The following is a 19,524-nucleotide window of genomic DNA, read 5'->3' on the forward strand; positions in this document are numbered from 1 at the left end:
GTTTTTATACAGTTGAAGGCAATAGGTAAACAATCCATCAACTTATTCCAAGGAATTTAAAATGTAGTTCAATGAAATATAAAAACCAATGGATGGGTTTAAAAGGAAGTAAAGAAAGAACTAGTGTACTGAAAAGTGCAGGTAAGAAATTACCCAGAGTATGTGCAGCATACAGAGCTAAAGAGGTGGAAAATATGAAACAGTTTCAGAAACATGAAAGATAGAATAAGAAAGTCCAATGTGTGACATCTAGGATTTCCAAAAGGAAAGATGGAAAAAAATAAAAGCAAAATTTGAATGGATAAATGAGAATTTCTCAGGTGTTTTGAGAGACACAAAATCCCAGATTTAAAGACAAATAGCAAGCAGGATAAATAAATCAATATAACAGTTAATTTGTAGAACACTATGAACAAAGAGAAGATAAAAAAGCAGTAAGAGAAAAAAATGGGTAAGAGTTGAGAAGCAGACTTCTCAATTACGATATTAGAAGCCAGGAGATAATGAAACAGAATAAAAGCATCCAATTGCTAAGAAAAAATAACAGCCAATCCAGATTTTTATATCAAGCTAAATTATCATTCAGTGATTTATGATAAATAAAAACACTTTTAGGCAAGCAAAAAAAGTTTACCATTAAGAGACTCACTGAAAAAAAAAAGTTAAAGCCTGCCTCTGGAAGACAGAATTTTAACTCGGATGGATGAAGTATGATGATAACTCAAGGATTTAGAAAAATGCAGTGTAAACCCAAGGGAAGTAGAAGGAAAGATAAAATATAGTGAAGAACAGAAAGCAGGACACCTGGATGGCTCAGTTAAACCTCTGACTCTTGATGTGAACTCAGGTCATGATCTCAAGATGTGAGATCAAACCCAGCATCAGGCTCCTTGCTCAATAGGGAGTCAGCTTGAGTTCTCTCTCCCTCTCCCCCCATTCGCACATGCTTGCTCTCTAATAAAACAAACTTAAAAAAAAAAAAAAAAAAGAGCAGAGGGTACCTGACTGGCTCAGTCTGGTTAACCATCTGTCTTTGGCTCAGGTCATGATCTCAGGGTTCTCATGATCTCATGATCTTAGAGTCCCGCACTGGGTTTCCTGCTCAGTGAGGAGTCTGCTTCTCCCTCTGCCCCTACTCCCCCACTCGTGTTTTCTCTCACTGGCTCTGCTCTTTCTCTCAAAAATAAATTTAAAAATCTTTAAAAAAAACTATTAAAAAAAGATCAGAAAGCAATGAAGTAGAGGGGGTAAAAGGTAATCAATAAAATCAAAAGCTGGTCCTTTGAAAATAAACTCATAGGGCAGCCTGGGTGGCTCAGCAGTTTAGCACCACCTTTGGCCTAGGGTGTGATACTGGAGACCTGGGACGGAGTCCCACATCAGGCTCTCAGCATGGAGCTTGCTTCTCCCTCTGCCTGTGTCTCTGCCTCTCTCTCTCTCTCTCTCTCTCTCTCTCTCCAGGTCTCTCATGAATAAATAAATAAAATCTTAAAAAAAAAAAAAGAAACTAATAAAACAGCTCTGTCAAGACTAATCAAGAATAAAAAGAAAACATACAAATAATAATAGGAATGGATAGGGGGACATAGTACAGGCATGGACACAGAAATTGCCTGGAAATGTATGCCTTATCAAAACTAAACTAACACAAGAATAGAAAACTTGAACATACCAATACTACTGAAGAACTTGAATCATATTAAATAAAAACCTACTCATGAAAAAAGAAAGAGAGAGAGAGAGAGAAAGAAAGAGCCCTAGGCCCAGATAGCTTTACAGGAGAATTTTACATGCAAGCTCTACTGAAGTAGAATTTCAAAGCACAAGTATTTCCTTGTCTCTACCTATTTCCTCCAGACCCACCTTCCTCTCTCTTCTGTGCTCCACAAGGCTAACAAGCCTGCACAAGATTCCTTCATCTCCTAAATCTCTGTTGGGTTCTGCCAATGGAAAGCACCAGCAGGAGACAAGGACAAGATGATAGAGGGGTTGGGGTACTTATTCGCTGGCTCTCTCTTTGCCTAGCTATGCTATGGGCAGTAGTTTCATTCTACTATGTAACCCCAGTTCTGTGGAACATCTTTTCCAGGGCCAGAATTCTCACCAGGTTTGAAACAACTCCCCCCTTTTGCACTTCAGATCTAGGAGTGGTAAGAAACTGCCAATGTGGCCAATCTCCAGATGCTCCACCCATGCACTGTTAGTTCCTCTAATCCTGCCCACACCTTTGTAAATGGTCTCTTCAATTAAATTGGATTCAATTACCTCTCTGAGTGTGCCACCTGTTTGCAGCCAGAACTCTAACAGGCCTTTATACAAACTCTTCTAGAAAAGAATGAACGTATACATATTCCTAAATTTCTTTTAAAAGTCTATATTAACCTTAATAACAAGAGAAGGAAATAAAATTATGACCAAAATTTCATAACATATGTGCAGAAATCCCTAGTAGGATACTGCCATACTACATCTAGCAACGTATACAAAATATATGTATCACAACCAAGTAAGGTTTACTTCGAGAATATAAGGATAGTTAAACATTATAAAATCTATTAATGTAATCATTAATAAATGAAAGGAGAAAGACCATCTGAATAAATGCAAAGAAAAACTCTGATAAAATAGCCACTTGTGATACCTAACAAATTAAGAATAGAAGAGAATAAAGGAAATTTACCAAAAACAGACCATGGTTCCAAGGCAAGAAGCACTTCCTTTAATAGGAGGAAAACAAGGATGCCCATGATTACAGATTCAAGTAAACTTTTTAACTGGAGGAACCAGCCAGCAATCTTAAAAGAGAGAGAAGTGCCACAGAAGAGGATTAGAAAAAAAGGAACTACAGTCATTATTTGCAGATGTGATTCTCTTGGATTTTCTCTGTAGATGTTTCCCATTATAACTATTATTCTAAGAGTCCAGCAAATTTGCTGATTACACAAGAAATCTAAAATAATCATTAAAAAAATTTTAAGCTATTTGCAGTCATAACCCCAAAACAAGGTACCTACTGATAAATCTAACAAAAGGGATTCAAGATCTTAAAAAATTATAAAGCTTTATCCAATTCAGTAATAATATGAGGTTACATTTACAGATCACTTATTATCTGCTGGGCACTGTTTTTGAATGGTGGGTATGCCTGTAAACTAGTTTAATTCATAAAATAGTCCCATGTGATAGATATTATTAGCCTCACTTTAGAATTAGAGAAATTACAATACAAGGGTAAGTCACTTGCCCAAGATTCTGAAACTAAAAATCAGCTACACTGGGATTCAAATCTAAGGCAGTCTAGCTCCAAGCCTGCAACTTTTACCGGTACCCTACACTGCCTTTCCCAAGAGTGGGTGTCCCCACTCCTCCCATGAAGGCATCTCTAGTTCAGCTGAGTCAAGCCTCCAAGAGATAGTCTTCAGGTCATAATGAGGCAGACTTAACTTGAACTATGAGCAATAAGCCCCTATTTCAACAGACGGGATGAGAGCACAAACTTTGGGAGCAAAGGTTGAGACTGGATCCACTTCAGTTCATCCTAAGGATACAGACCAACTCTCACGAAAATAGATTCCAGGATTAGATCTAGCCACCCTTTCTTTTTTCTTTTTTTTTTTTTTTTTTTAATTTTTATTTATTTATGATAGTCACAGAGAGAGAGAGAGAGAGAGAGGCAGAGACACAGGCAGAGGGAGAAGCAGGCTCCATGCACCGGGAGGCCGACGTGGGATTCGATCCCGGGTCTCCAGGATCGCGCCCTGGGCCAAAGGCAGGCGCTAAACCACTGCGCCACCCAGGGATCCCTAGCCACCCTTTCAAACCGTGTCACTTTTAAGATAGTGTGATTTGCTCATTCCCAGGAGCAGGTCCATGTAGATCCCTCAGACTTGAGAAGCTTCATTCATTAACTTCTTAAGCTGCTTTACAGAGTCAAAAACTATATGGACATTCAATTATTTATATCTCCCTAGTAACAACTGAGGATTCTGAGTGATGCAAATGCAATATTTGTGCAAATTTTGCAACTTTTCTGTCAATCTGAAATTATTTCAAAGCTTTAAAAGATACTTTAAAATTCTATTATATCTGTAAATCCATTCCCATCAGGTTCATAGGTAGAGTCAAGTTTATAAAGATGGCAATTGATAAACTCAATGTAATTCCAATATATATCCTAACAGCTTCCCCCCATAGAAGTTGACAAAGCTGATTCTGGGAGCAGAAATTACCAAAAATAGCTAACCAGTTTTTGTTGTTTTTATTGTTGTTGTCTGAAACATACAGAAGGAACTGTTTATTCTGCTGTTTGCAATACAAAGACATAGGGAAATGTTATTGTTTGTACAACATAGTAAGGGAAAAAATTTGAAACTGCCCATTAGGGTCAGTTTGCCAGATGTCCTGTCATTAAGAATACCAGCTATAAACAGAGCAGTTCCTAGTACTTTGTACTTCATTTTGTTTATTCTACCCTGATTCCCTTATTTGTCCCCTAGAAAGCTTCACTTAGACAACACAGCTTTGAAAAAGAATAACAAGATGAAAGGATTTGCCCTTTCACAAAGCAAGACAAAACTACAGTAATTAAGAAAGTGTTAGCACAAGGATAGACAAATTGACCAATGGATCAGAACAAAAAGCCCAGGAATAAATACAGGCCTGGAAGGAAACTTGATACATGATAGAGGTGGCTTTGCAAATCAGTAGGAAAGGACTTCACCATTCTTCACTTGCTGCTGGGAGAGTATTCATACGGAAAAGAAAGATATATCCTTATCCTGCCCCATTCAAACAATTTAATTCTCCAGTGATTAAGGACTTAAATATGAAAGGCAAAATTTAAAAACTTTTAGAAGAAAATATAATATTTTATGACCTAAGGGAAAGAAAATATTTAAGACACAAAATGCATATGGCAAAAGGAAAAACACTGGAATAATCAATTACACAATTAAGTTAACTGTAACAAATCACAAAAAAAATAGAGATAAGCCACAAACTAGGGAGAAATACATCTGCATTACTTATGACAACAAATTATTGTCTGGAAACAAAACAAAAATACAAATTCATACAAACTAGTCAGGAAAGGACAAACTATCCAAAATAAATATGGGTAAAAGACAGGAGCAAGCATTTCATAGAAGAGGAAACATTTTGTTTAAATATATGATATTAATATCTTAACTATATGTAAATACATACTATCAAATACATAAATAACAAAATCACAGTGGTATAACATTTCATACCCACCAGAGCTTGCCAAAAATTAAAGTATGATGATATCAAGTTTTGGCAGGGGCATGAAGGAAGTAAAAATATGCTATTTTGGGAATGTAAATTGGTACAAGCATATTGGGAGAGCCACTGGGCAATATCTCATTAAAAGCTAAAGATAGGGGGGCAGCCCCGATGGCGCAGCGGTTTAGCGCCGCCTGCAGCCCGGGGTGTGATCTGGAGACCCTGGATCAAGTCCCACGTTGGGCTCTCTGCATGGAGCCTGCTTCTCCCTCTGCCTGTGTCTCTGCCTCTCTCTCTCTCTCTGCATCTCTATGAATAATAATAATAATAATTTAAAAAAAAGCTGAAGATAGGGGATCCCTGGGTGGCTCAGCGGTTTAGCACCTGCCTTGGGCTCAGGGTGTGATCCTGGAGACCCGGGATGGAGTACCGAATCGGGCTCCCTGCATAGAGCCTGCTTCTCCCTCTGCCTGTGTCTCTGCCTCTCTCTCTCTCTCTCTCTCTCTCTCTGTGTCTGTGTGTGTCTCTCATGAATAAATAAGTTAAATTAAAAAAAAATAACTGAAGATAAGTATACCCTATGACCCAGCTATTTCATAACTAAGGATGTATCCTAAAAAATCTCTCACTCAATACGTAAAGAAACAGAAAAAATTCTCAAAGCAATTGAAAACAACTGTAATTCCCACTATTGATCCAAGAGAATGGATCAATAAATGGTGGTATCTGTGGTACAGTCATACAACAGAGTGCCAAAGTGAAAATGAATGTGTCAACATGAGCAATAAGTAGTATGATGGATTTATAGATCTCAAATCCATTTTGATATATATATATGTACATATATATATACACACACATGTCATATAGAGGCAATATGACAAAATTTAGATGAGTTAAATGAATATTGTTTTAGACAGAAACATGCAATAAAAGTATGAATGTATAGAAGATGATAAACAGGAGAGTCAAGCAATGGTTACCTTCAGGGAGGGAAAGAAAAATAAAGGAACTAGGCAGGATTTATGCAGTTACATATATAATGGTTTATTTATTAATCTGTTTGGTAGGTAAATACATTATCTCTTTTGAATGCCAAAACAGTTTTTTGGAAAAGATTCCAAGAGACCAGAGCTCCCATTTAGTCACACCACTATTTGATCTCCTGAAATGTGCAAATGAAGCCAAAATTGAGATAGTATAAACTCCTGTGACTTTTCCATTTTGCAATCACAGGACTGAAACTTTAAAGTTTATCAAATACAAGTGAACGGACAGGAGAAGGAAGGTCAGGTTCCAGCCTGGATCCTATGACAAGATGTACCCTGAGGATCCTCAAGGAAAAGAGGGGTAGGGAAGTAATTTCTGCTATTTTATGAAAGTGATCATCACCTTGCAGAAAAAGGATTTGACAAAGTACAACATCATCCATTCAAAATAAAGACTCTCACCAAAGCAGGTCTAGAGGGTGAACATATCTCAACATACTAAAGGCCTTATAAATGAAAAACCGACATTTAACATCATATTGAACGGGGAAAATCTGAGAGCTTTTCTCCTAAGGTCAGGAGTAAGACAAGGATGTCCACTCTCACCACTTTTAACCAACACAGCACTGGAAGTCCTAGCCACAGCAATTAGACAAAAGAAATCAAAGGCATTCAAATTGGTAAGGAAGAACTAAAACTTCCATTATTTACAGATAACATGATACTATATACAGAAAACCCCGAAAGACTCCACTGGAAAACTATTAAAACTGATAACTGAATTTAAGTAAAGTCATAGGATACAAAAATCAATGCACAATAATCTGTTGCATTCCTATACATTAATAATGAAGCAGCAGAAAGTGAAACTAAGAAAACAATTTCATTTAGAATTGCACCAAAAACAATAAAATAGCTAAGAATAAACTTAACCAAAGAGGTGAAAGACCTGTATTCTGAAAACTATAAAACACTGATGAAAGAAATCTAAGGTGAAGCTAAGAAATGGAAAGACATTTCATGCTTGTAGGGTGGAAGAACAAATATTGTTAAAATGTCTATAGTACCCAAAGCAGTCTACACATTTAATACAATGGCCATCAAAATACCAACAGCATTTTTCACACAGTACAAACAATCCTAAAATTTGTATGGAACCATAAAAGACCCCAAATAACCAAAGCAATCTTGAAAAAGAAAAAACTGGAGGCATCACAATCCAGACTTCAAGTCATGGTACAAAGCTGTAGTATTCAAAACAGTACGGTATTGGCATAAAAACAGGCACACAGAGGGGCATTTGGCTGGCTCAGTTGGAAGAGCAAGAAATACTTGGTTCTCAGAGTTGTTGAGTTGGAGCCCCACTTGGGGGGTGTATAGATTACTTAATTAAGCAAAAATAAAAATAGAAAAGTTAAAAATAGAACTGCCTTACAACCCAGTAATCACACTACTGGGTATTTACCCAAAAAGTAAAAAAAATGATAATTCAAGGGGATTCTTGCCCCCCCCCCATGTTTACTGCAGCTTTATTTACAATAGCCAAACTATGAGAGCAGCCCAAGCGTCCATCAACAGATGAATGGATATAGAAGATGTGGTATATACATACAATGGAGAGTGCAACATTATTTATTATAATAATATATATATTATTATATTTATATATGTATAATGAATACATATATATATGAATATATATAATTTATGTCAATATCCACTCATCATTAGGTCCACAGTCATCCCTTAATCCAGCCATACAAGAGATTGAAATCATGCCATTTGCAACATCATGGATGGAGCTAGAGAGTATAATGCTAAGTGAAGTAAGTCAGAGAAAGACAAATATCACAAGACTCCACTCCACTCATACGTGGAACTTAAGAAACAAATGAGCAAAAGAAGAAAAAAAAGGGAAAGACAAACCGAGGAACTTAACTCTAAAGAACAAACGGATGGTGGTTACCAGAGAGGAGGTGGTGGGGGAAGGGTGAGGCAGGTGATGGGGACTGAGAGTAAGTACCCTTAACTGTGATGAGCACTGGATGATGTAGTGAATGGATGAATCACTATATTGTACATGTGAAACTAATGTAAATCTGTATGTTAACTATACTGGAATTAAAATTGAAAACTTAATTAAAAAGTGACCATTTCCTTAAGTGTTTTGAACTCCTTAAGCAAAAGAAACTTTGTAATTATGCCATCAATTAAAAATGTTGAGCCTCTACTAAGTAAGCCAAGAAAAAGTCCTCTTGGAGTTAAGGTTCCTCTTGCTCTTTCCTTGTTTGAAGGCCTGGTTGAAATCCTCCCTGAAGCAGAGATCTAGAATCCTACAGTCCTGAGAACTTTAAGACCCAGAAATCCCCCTCTGAGTCCCTTGTTTGTGCCCTTTTCTCTATTAGTTCTTGCTGGCTCTTAGGCATTAAATGCTGACTTCCTGCTCCCCCTTATTGAGCCGGGGGGGGGGGGGGGGGGGGGGGGGGGGGGGCCTTGGAATCCGTAAGAAGCTTTCAAGAAAAGTACAAAGCCAGGAAAACACAGAGTGGAGAAGGCTACGACTTTCCAACGGAAAGCAAATCTTAACACGGTTGTAATAACCTTTCAGACTTTCCTCTGTCTGTAGCTTACATAAGACAGTGGTTCAGACAGGAGGACTTAAAGAGTTATAGGTCACTGAAGTGGGGAACGGTTAAAACTCAGATCTGGGCGGGCAGAGAGGTTGAGGACAGCATTTCGGATGCTGACAGCCTGCATAATCCTGGCTTGTTCTGAACTCTTATTATCTCCAGCATTTCCTTTGCACCATCCTACAGAGGCTGACTGGATAATGTGTGTACTTTGGGTGTCATTCTAAAGGCTTTATTAAAACCTAAACTCTTAAGAGCACAGATGACCTTGTATAAGTTGTCTCCTTGTAAAGGAGTCCCACGGTCAGTGCCAAGTGCCATGCCACCACTTCACCATATGGAAAAAGGAGGCATACTCCTGACTCTTATATTCTTCTCATCATTAGGTCCACAGTCATCCCTTAATCCAGAAATGTGATGTTCTTCTTGTAAATGGCCTCAGGCCCCCTGACCCAAGGCCTTAGTTTCATGATCCTTTCACACTACAATGGTTTTTTAATGAACTGAGTTTGAATGTTAAACTCCAATCTCATTGGTCATGCTACTGTGGCAATTCTCTGAGCACAGGCCTCCCCTATTCTATTCTGCTGTCCTGTCCTTTGAATTCAGGGCTCACTGTCAGCATGGAAAGCACCAGAGTTCTGATATGGCAGCCTCTGGTTATGTTCCACCCAGGGATTTATCATCCACAACCTACTCAAATCCCTCCCCCAACAGCTACCAAAAATTCCCCTGGTGAGAAATGCTATTATGAGAAGGAGTGGCTGCTTTGTGACTCACTGTTTCATTAAAAAGATTTTTTTTTCAAACAAATTTTCAGTAGAAGAATCCAAAGGTTTTCCAAAGCCACAGCAAAAACAGAACAGCTCATAATACTATTTCTTAAAGGTCTGCCACTTCATAGGCAATTCCTATACCTCAAAATACTGGAGATGCTTAGAGTCACTACCCTTTCATGTTGCACTTGGGCCCCTGGGCTGAGAGAGGAGGTAGAGAATAAATGAATTAAACACAGCCAACAAGACTGGGCTTGCCAAGTACCAAGATGGAAGGCAGCTAGCGTGCAAGCCAGCCCTAATCAGAGGTATTGGATTTGCCATAGTTCTCCAGGGCAATTGGCTGCAATGGTATGACTATCCGAACCATATCTGACCAGGACTGAGGAAATCTAATAATATATGGTGTACATTGGTATTTTGGTGATGCCTGTTACAGTAGTGAGAAGTGTTATAAAAAGTTTCTCTGAAAAGCTGACTTAGATGGCATTATTTAGAGGGCATTACAAGCGTAAATGATCTAAATAGAACAATATCACAGAAAGCTAATTTGTATTTATGGTAGGCAAGTACTTCATTGGCTTGGGCTGGATCCCAAGACTCCCTCAAATCCTTGTAGGATTCCCAGAGGACTTTTACGCAGGCATTAGGATAAAAGAATTCTAATGGCTCTCCCTAAGGAAAAGCACCCTCTTAGCAGGAGGGGAAAAAAAAAAAAAAAAAAAAAAAAAAAAGATTACTGGAGAGGAATCAAATGAAAACATCTCCAAAGAGTTGAGAAATGTGGGCAAAATGACCAAAATGGCTGCAGTCTAGGGTTCTTTCCCACTCTGTCCCAGATCATCTGGGCAACTCCAGATTTAAGTTTCTCCCACATGCAAACAAATCAATTTTGACCTGAAGAGATACTGTAGGACAAAGGTGACCAATTTCAGAACAACTCCTTGTGAAGCATGGCTTATTTAAATATACTTTTTAGAGGATTAAAGATACTACAAACGATAAAGTTGGAGCCAAGCTATGACAAGCCTAATTCACTAAGATCAAGATGACTATATATTCCTAAATATAAAGGTGAGGTTTCTCCAAAAATTAAGGTATCACCTTATAGCCAAAGTCCACATTAGGTCTCTGAGCATGAAGCGTTCTTTTAAACCCTTGACTTTCAGCAAAAACAAAACAAAACAACCCTCAAATATAACTCACATTTAATAATTATTTGGAGGAGGTAAGAAGGACATTTCAGTCACCAATGTTGGCTATCATAACCAAAGCTTGAAAAATCACTTAAAATAGCACTAAATGTCAACACCGTGGAGCTCAGAGATATACAAGACCAAGGGGAAAAATTGTTCCTCATATTTCCTTATGGGTATTTGTGGCTTGGGACAAGTTTTACAGAGGAAAGATTACTAAAGTAGTGGATCATGCTTCTAGAAAACAGTGTTCAATGACCAGAAAGATAAGTGGCTCTAGGGATGACAAAGATACTGAAGCCAAAGCTACACACGAAGAGTTTACAAAACAGTTTTTCCTTTTCATATTCTCATTGAGAAGATAAAAGGACCACTTGTATTAGGATATATGAGGAATTTCTTAACTGGCACTTGGCTGGAACCACAAAGAAAAAATCACCTGCTCCAGCCCAGAAACAGAGTTTAAGAAAGAACAGAGTGTCAGTGAACAGTAGGGAGCAAATACCATCCGTGTAGCAGCCTCATGGACAAAACCTTGAATTTGTTTATTCAACAGAAGAATGGATGAAAAAGGTAAAATCTCCCATAAATATTCAGCAATATTCAGACTCCCCCTTAAGGGGTAAGGAAGCAAAGATACTTAGAAAGAACACAGTAATGTCAAACACCCTTAGAGTAAATCTATAGTCCCAGCACCTAACACAGGTCCTAGTCTCCTGGAGGCACTCAATAAATACCAATTGAGTAAGTGAATGTTAGTTCAAAAGATCTTCATATACACACTCAAAAAGTCTTATACTCTTGGGTCTGTAGGAGAAAAGAAAAAATAGGTATTTTGTCCACTTAAAGTTTCAATTCATTCTAGGATCTTAACTTGCCTAGCTGCTGGCTGGGATACGTAAAAGACAATCTAGCTCACTCAGCCCTTCTGTAGCACAAGCAGCCAAAGGCAGCTGTGCCTTAGAAGAAAAATCGGGGGAAGGCAAGCACAGAAGGGAAGGGACACTGCCACAATTACCTTCTGTTCTGAGTAACTTCAATTCTCAGGACCAAGGCAGATGGGCTCAGGCCTATCTCTAGGAGAAAAATGCTCAGTTCCATGTAAAAGAAAACCATCAAAACCATGAGCAATGCTCTTGCTGGGTGAATAGACCCTCTGGGAGCAGATGAAAGGAAGAACTGTGTGGATCCTGCTTAGGAGATACTTGATTCATTTAGTAATATTGAAGATAATGTTAATGAGTGCTACCAAAAAAGCATTTAGAATTACTTCTTTGGGACAAGAATTTTCAGAATCATTTGCTACAAATTCAGATTCTTCAGTGTCTCCTTAGCTCTACTGAATTCTGGGAGTGAGGTCCAATCATCTGCATTGTTAACAATCCCCCCAGAGAATACTGGGCAGTCAAGTTTGAAAACCCTCTGAACCATTCACAGAAATCAAGAGAGCTCTTGCTTGTTTCCGCTTCCTTGTTACAGATCCAAAGAGTGTGCTATAAATTCTTACCATGCCTTCCTGGACTTGGTGTTTATAGGGATCCAGTGAATTCCCCCTTCCTCTTTATTGCCAGCAGATGAAGGCTGTACTCTCAATTCTAACAACTCCAGGGAGATCTCAGGGTAAACAGTCTCTTTGGTCTAGAAGCTACCCCAGCTAGTGCTTCAAGATTAAACTTGGCTCTTTATTTGCTTTACACTTGAGGGCTATTGGTCTTCAGGTTATTCATTCACACCCACAACTTACCCCTCAAATATCAAAACCAGGAACCCAAGTGTTACATTCAAGAATAAATCTTTGTCCTTATGAGAAAATAAGATTCAGAAGTGAAAACTTTTGGGTCTATGAGAAGTGCCTTCTCACACTCAAGTCTATACCCACAGTAATCACTAGGAACGATTTGATACAGACAAAGCCATGACAACACTTAGAAAAGAAACAGATGGTAATTTATATTCATCCAGCATTCTAAAAGACTGGGATTAGGCCTTAGGTTGTGAGCTAACTTCAAGATTCTAGTACTATAACCTCAGTGACACACGGTCACTAAAAACACCCCTATTTAAGGGTTAGCAGGGGCAAGACTAGTCTGTTTACATTATGACCACTTCTCCATGAGGTTTTTTCCAATCCTGAAACTGTCAAAATTGGGACGCCTGGGTGGCTCAGTGGTTGAGCGTGTCTTGGGCCCAGGCCGTGATCCTCGAGTCCTGCATTGGGTTCCCTCAGGGGAGCCTGCTTCTCCCTCTCTCGGTCTCTGCATCTCTCTCTGTGTGTGTCTCTCATGAATAAATAAATAAAATCTTAAAAAAAAAAAAAAAGAAACTGTCAAAATTGAAGATTAGTTTTATAATTGGATTTACTAAAACATTAGTGCCCAAGAACCTTGTGTTGAATATCACATTTGTAAAATACAAAGCATGTTCCTTTTCTCAAAAGGAACCAGAGTTGCATTTCTTTAATGCAGAGTGGCCTGGCTCAGAGTATTCCTTATGACATATTTGGGGTGTGTCTTTATTTAATAGCAAAATGCACACATCCCATAAAACAAACACTTTTAAGAGTCAAACCATTGTTTCTTGTAACATCTTTCAAACCCCAATGAGGAAGAGTCAGCTGTGACTTTCAAGGAATTATCAGCTTCTCAAGGACACTTTTGTTTTATTTTGTAGAAAATAAGCCCTCATCATAATACAGTACTATAAAACTCCACTTCATAGAAAATTTTTCATTAATAGAACTTTTGCAGGGCAGGACCCATCATGCTCTCTGAAGAACACAGAATGCCTTTCCTTCCCCAGAAACCATGTAAAGGATCATTACCTCTAGCACACCTATGGTGAAGCATATAGAGGCTTTTCTGATCCACTCCAGACTTTATTTAATTATTTAAGAAGAGACAAATCACTTGAGAACCCTACAATGGCAGCAAATAGAATCCATGAGATGTCCTGCTAGCATGTTCAAAGTCTTAGCAAAAGTTACCTTCTATCAGCCCCCATTGATGGCCTGGTAACAACAGAGAAGTTTAGATTTTTCTGAATATACACATGTATACATACCTGTGACTAAGAAGCTAGAGTGAAACCCTCAATGACTGGACACTTCATAGCAGGACCCAGAAAAGGCAAACTCTTCCTTCCAACATAGTAAATGCTCTATGTTTTCACTTCCACATCTAGAGATCCACGTTCTAAGATAATAAGACTACTACAAAAGAATGACCAGACCCTCCAGAACACTGGCCAAACCATGTGGAGGTTAAACACTTTATAGCAAACTTGACATTTTAATGTGGAAAGGAAGAGACACTAACTCTCACCCTTCTCAATGGCATTCATTATTTTCAACAGCCTGTCAATGTAGGTCAGGTTTCAGTAGAGAGCACTAGCTTCCATTTTGGGGAAACATTTCACACAGTTCTCAATCTCCCTGCCCAGCAAATTCTGCAGAGGGGAAAGAAGGCACAGACTGTCAGAGAAGTCCCCTACAGGAATACCCCTTTCCATTATGTAGGCTATTTGGCTTATGTCAACACTAGCTCATGAGACCCTCAGGATGACTCTGAAAGGTGAACAAGACAGGCATTATCTCCATCTTACAGGTGAGAAAACAGGGACTGTGAGGCTAAATGACTCATGAGCCTAAGGTCACAAGTCAGGCTGTTATTTGGTAGCCCAACCAGTAGATGAGCCTAGCCCTCTGGCTCGCCGGCCAACATGATTTCCAGGACACAAGCCAGCTTCCTTTGGTTTCAGGGTGAGAGGCAGTGCGGTGTAAATGGTCAGGAGCCCAGGTTCTGACACTGGCAGACCCACATTCCAATTCCAGCTCGGCCACCTCTTCGCTACCTGACCCTGTGTCCGCTCCTTGCCTTGCCCTTCATCTCCGTTTCCTCACCTATAAAATGGGGATGAAAACGTCTACCTCACAGAGTTATAGTGACGATTAAATGAGATGACAGACATGAGGCACTCGAATTCATTCACTCAACAAATATCTGTGCCAGGCATGCACACTGCAAAAGATAAGATAGCGAGCAAGAGGTACAGTCCTGATCTCATGGAGCTTAAAATCCAGTGAATGTCCTGCTAGCATGTTCAGTTTTACCAAAAGTTACCTTCTACAAACCTCAGTTGATGGCTTGGTGACAACAGAGAGCAGCTTAGATTAGAAAAGGTAAACGGATAAGGGGTGTAAAGTGCTGTTACAATAAAAGGTGAGTGACTGGAGAGATTAATAGGAAGGAGGCAATTTTTAAGAGTGGTCTCTAAGGAGAAATTTAAATTTGAGCTGTGAGGGATCAGAAAGAGCTATCCATATACAGAATGGAATGGAAAGCATTCCAATTATAGGGACCAGGGTGTGCAAGGGTCACAACCTGGGGAAGTGTAGGAATGGAAAGACGACAAATGGGATGGCTATGTAACCTTATGGGATTTGGGGGAAAACCTTCAGAGACTGGCTGCCAAAGACTACCAAATCTATTTAAAAAATAACAAAGATGAGGCTCAAGAGAGGTGATGTGTCTTGCCCAAGGTCACAGCTACTCCAAGGAGGGCCTGAGACCCCAGTATTCTACCTCAGGGCACAACATCTGCTCCCTTCCTTTGAGGAAGCTTCATGCTCAATGAACCACCCCCCCGCCCCCCCCAACACTTATTTCCATGACAACTGTCTTCGGTGCCCAAAAGCACCTTAAAAACAGAAGCAACAGCATCACACCAACTTCTAGGCATCTAGTCAATTGTGCACCAAAGTCCTTATCCTTCCACTCTTACGACACAAGAGCAAAAACTGCTTGGACCTCACTCAAAAGCTCCAAAATAGAAACAAGTTTCTCTTCTTACAGCAATAAACAAGAGAGGAAAGGGATGTCCTGGAAGGAAGATTCTGTGGCCTGTTCCGGAAAGTAAGAGAGAACCACCAGCATAGAAGAGTAGAAATATGAAGGTTCATCTTAAATGAACTGCAGAGGAAAAATGAATTACTTTATTTGAATAAAAGAATGAATCCCATTAAAAAAAAATAATAAAAGGAATGAATCCCTAAATGAATCGCTAAAGCAGTAGTTGCCTATCAGGGTGGTATCCTGCTCAAGAACACTTGGAAATTTTGTGGAGGCGTGTAGTGGGCAGGGCCAGGTATGCTGCAAATCTTATAAAAAGACAGGATGGTCTTATGGCGAATGTATTACTGGGGGGCCTGGCTGGCTCAGTCAGTACAGCATGAGACTCTTGATCTGGGGGTTGTGAGCTGAAGCCCCACGTTGGGTATAAAGATTACTTTTATATATTATATACATAAAATCTGAAAAAAGAATGTATTCCCCCAAATACTAGGAGTAGCCTCACACACACTTTAATATTAACCCCAGAGGGATTAACATGCCCCAGCTTTTCCTGTATTCTCATGGTTTGGTGGCTCTTCCCACCCTCACCACAGCTGGAGGAAAAAAAAATTAAATTCAGGTTTCACAGCTGAGGAGTTTGAAATTTTGGAATCCAACTGTAAGCTCATAACTCTAACATGGAACCTGGTACCAGGTGGAATAAGGAAAAAGAAGTTTCTAGTAAGAGACAGATAAGAAATTTTAGCAAAATGGGAACTCATTCCCCAGATTGGCATCTATAAGATTACGTGTTTTGCAACACACAAAATTCTGTGATTTTTGAGTCTTATACTGCTTTTCAGTTTAAAATCAGATACTAATGACAGTTCTTTTAAAAAGTTAATCACAGGGCAGCCCAGGTGGCTCAGCGGTTTAGCGCTGCCTTTGGGCCCAGGGTGTGATCCTGGAGACCTGGGATCAAGTCCAACATCGGGCTCCCAGAATGGAGCCTGTTTCTTCCTCTGCCTGTGTCTCTGCCCCCCCCCCCTCGTTCTGTGTCTGTCATGAATAAATAAATAAAATCTTAAAAATAAATAAAAGTTAATCACAGTCATCTCACAAATACAGCTAGCTGTATTTTCTGGACCAAATTTTATGCGTAAGATTTTTAATTTCAAGATGTCTAAAAATGATCAAATGTCTAAAAGTGCCCAAAGCAGCCACACCTTGCATCTCATTTAGGGCAAAGACTGATGCAGATCAAGGAAGCTCCGATGATATCTAGAGATCTGTTCTGGAATTAAAAATACCACTTTAGGGACACCCAGGTGGCTCAGTGGTTGAGCATATGCCTTTGGCTCAGAGCACGATCCCGGTATCCCGGGATCGAGTCCTGCTTTGGGCTTCCTGCAAGGAGCCCGCTTCTCCCTCTGCCTGCGTCTCTGCCTCTCTTTCTGTGTGTCTGAATAAATAAATGAATAAATGAATAAATAAAATCTTAAAAATAATTAAAATAAAATAAAATACCACTTTAGCGATTCAAAATCCACTTTCAAGTGTTACCCCAAATTAGTCACTATTTCCCCCTCAAAAACTTATTTCACAAATTAAAATTTATAGAATCGAAACAAAAGCCAGACCATTTCCAGAAATTAAAAAAAAAAAAGATTCAAAAAGTCTACCCTATTTCACAATAGCCAGAACAGTGATCCAACAAATACATCCTCCATAAGGCAACCTTTCTTCTTTCTACACAATATCTAGATCTTCTTAACTCTCCCAAAGAAGTCTGAATATGCTAACTTCTTCACTCCAACTTGCCAATTAACAAATAGTGGCCCCACACCCCTTTTGACCAATCTTCTAGAAGCCTAACCTGGCTTCTCAGGTTAGCTGAGCAGACAGACCTGTTTTCCAAAAAGCTCCTGCCAGTGCCTTTTCTGCCCTGCCAGTCGGGGCCTGGGAAATCCTCCTCCAGCTTTTTGCTGGCCTGTCATCAGAAGTTCACAAAATGAATGCATCCGGATTCTTTGCATCTTCTTCCCCCTGTAATGTGTACCAGGAGCCAGGCAATAAAGTCCCACCTCCCATTACAAAAAAGACACCGATTAGGAGGAAGACCCAGCACTTAGCATGGAGGGGAAGAAAAAAGATGGAGGGATGTGAGAGTCATGGAGCCAAACCTACTGCATGCAGCACCCGCCACCAGAGCCCTGGTCCTGCAAAGCCTCAGAGGGAGGCTCCCTGGCTAGGCCCTCCATTCGGCAGGCCACACCTGTCTATGGCAGCAGCCTTCCGGCTGCTCCATTTTAAACAATTCAAACACATCTCCAGCAGGGTGGCAAAACTGGGCAACCCCTCTTCCCAGCAAAAGTGAGAGCCCTAATCCATACAACGCTTGGCCCCAATTTTCTTTCTTTTCACACTCTTTTGTTTGGGAGACAACTGCTGGGTCAAACTGGATCCCTCTCTCTGTTAACGGTTAGGTAGGCACAATGCTGCAGCGACAGAAAGGAAGCATCAAGGCCGACTTGCTCTAAACCAGAGGAGACCTCCTCTCTGGGGCCGGCGATGCCTGATAAATGGGACTTCAATGGGCAGGTTTCGCTCTGCTCATCCACAAGTGAACCGACGCCTGGTGTCCTAGAACGCCCGGCTCCGCAGCCTCGCAGGAAGCCTCTTCTCTAAAGGGTAGACAGCCCATTCATCCCCCAGGAACCAAAGGAAAGGCAGACAGACCCAGGTCGCGCACTCCACATCCAAATGTTCGCAAGCGCGCGAAGGTTTGGGGCGCCCCGGCGCGCCCTCCCTTGCACTCCACCCTCCGAGGCCTCCACCGCCCGCGGACTCACCACTGTGCGAGCTGAACCACCTGGGTGCGATGTGCAGAGGTAGAGCATCCGCCAGCGAGGCTCGGGAGCCCAGGTACAGCATCCCGTCTCTATGGTGACCGCCACCGGTCTCCTGGTAACCATTGCCATGGGCATAGGTGGAGTCGGACGCAGACCCTCCGCCGCCGGGCGCCCTCTCCGAGTCGCCGGTCCCCCGGGAGGCGGGGGTGTAGAGGCCAAAGGGCACCCCCCCGGCCGTGCTGGGGTCCATGCCCATGCCCGCCACCGAGCTGACCGAGCGGCTGCGCAGCCCCATGGCCCCGCCGCCCGCCCGGTAGTGCCCAAAGTGGGGCGCCCCTCCCGGCGGGGGCACGGCGCTGTCATCGGTGGAGACCCCCGGAAAGGGGCCCCGGGAGCGGGCCGCCGTGCTCTGCTTGCCCCCCATGCTCGCCCGGGCCCCGGTGGGGCGGGAACCTGGAGGCCGAGACCCTCCCCCACTTCTCAGCAGCGGGGGGAGGGCTGGGCGAGCATAAAGGGGGAGGGCGCCAAAAAGGAGACCGGGAGGGGGAAAAAAAAAAAACACGGGGGAAAAAAGAAAAAAAGAAAAAAGAAAAGAAACCCCCGCGGGGCGGAAGAGGCAGGCGGGCGGGGATCCCAAACTAAGAATTCAAAACGATCCAAGCCAAACGCATGTTTCCCCTCAAGGTCCAAAGAGGCGCAGTCCGGAGCGGGCTCGGCGCGCCACAGGCCGCCCCCGGGCTCCCGAAAGCCCGGGGAGCCGCAGGGAAGGAGGAGGGAGGCGGCGGGCGGGCGCAGGGAGGCGCCGGAGGAGGCCGCCCGCCGGCCCGGGGAGGCGGAGGAGGGCTGGGGGCGCCGCGCGCCGCCCCCGCCTCAGGACGCCGCGACCATGGACGCCGGCCCGGACCCCTCCAGGCCGCGGGCGGGCTGCGGCGCTGGGCGGCCAGGCGGAGCTCGGGAAGCCGCGGGCGCGTCGCGTCGCGCTCTCGCTCCGGCCGCCGCCGGCCCCGC

The 19,524-nt window shown here is 41.7% G+C and overlaps 1 protein-coding gene across 3 annotated transcripts in view; it reads right to left on the bottom strand.

Annotated features, from left to right (window-relative positions):
* The window catches only part of ZNRF1 (zinc and ring finger 1), a 105,092-nt gene extending 85,568 nt beyond the window's left edge, over window positions 1–19,524 (bottom strand). For 2 of the 3 annotated variants that reach the window (XM_041772574.1, XM_041772572.1), the window contains exon 1: window positions 18,517–19,524. In XM_041772574.1, coding sequence (XP_041628508.1) covers window positions 18,517–18,940 — 424 coding nt within the window. In that variant the 5' untranslated portion in view covers window positions 18,941–19,524. The remainder of the gene's footprint in view (window positions 1–18,516) is intronic. The other variant, XM_041772571.1, reaches the window with a different exon arrangement.

Source organism: Vulpes lagopus, chromosome 10 (assembly GCF_018345385.1).
Source record: "Vulpes lagopus strain Blue_001 chromosome 10, ASM1834538v1, whole genome shotgun sequence".
Classification (NCBI taxonomy): domain Eukaryota; kingdom Metazoa; phylum Chordata; class Mammalia; order Carnivora; family Canidae; genus Vulpes; species Vulpes lagopus.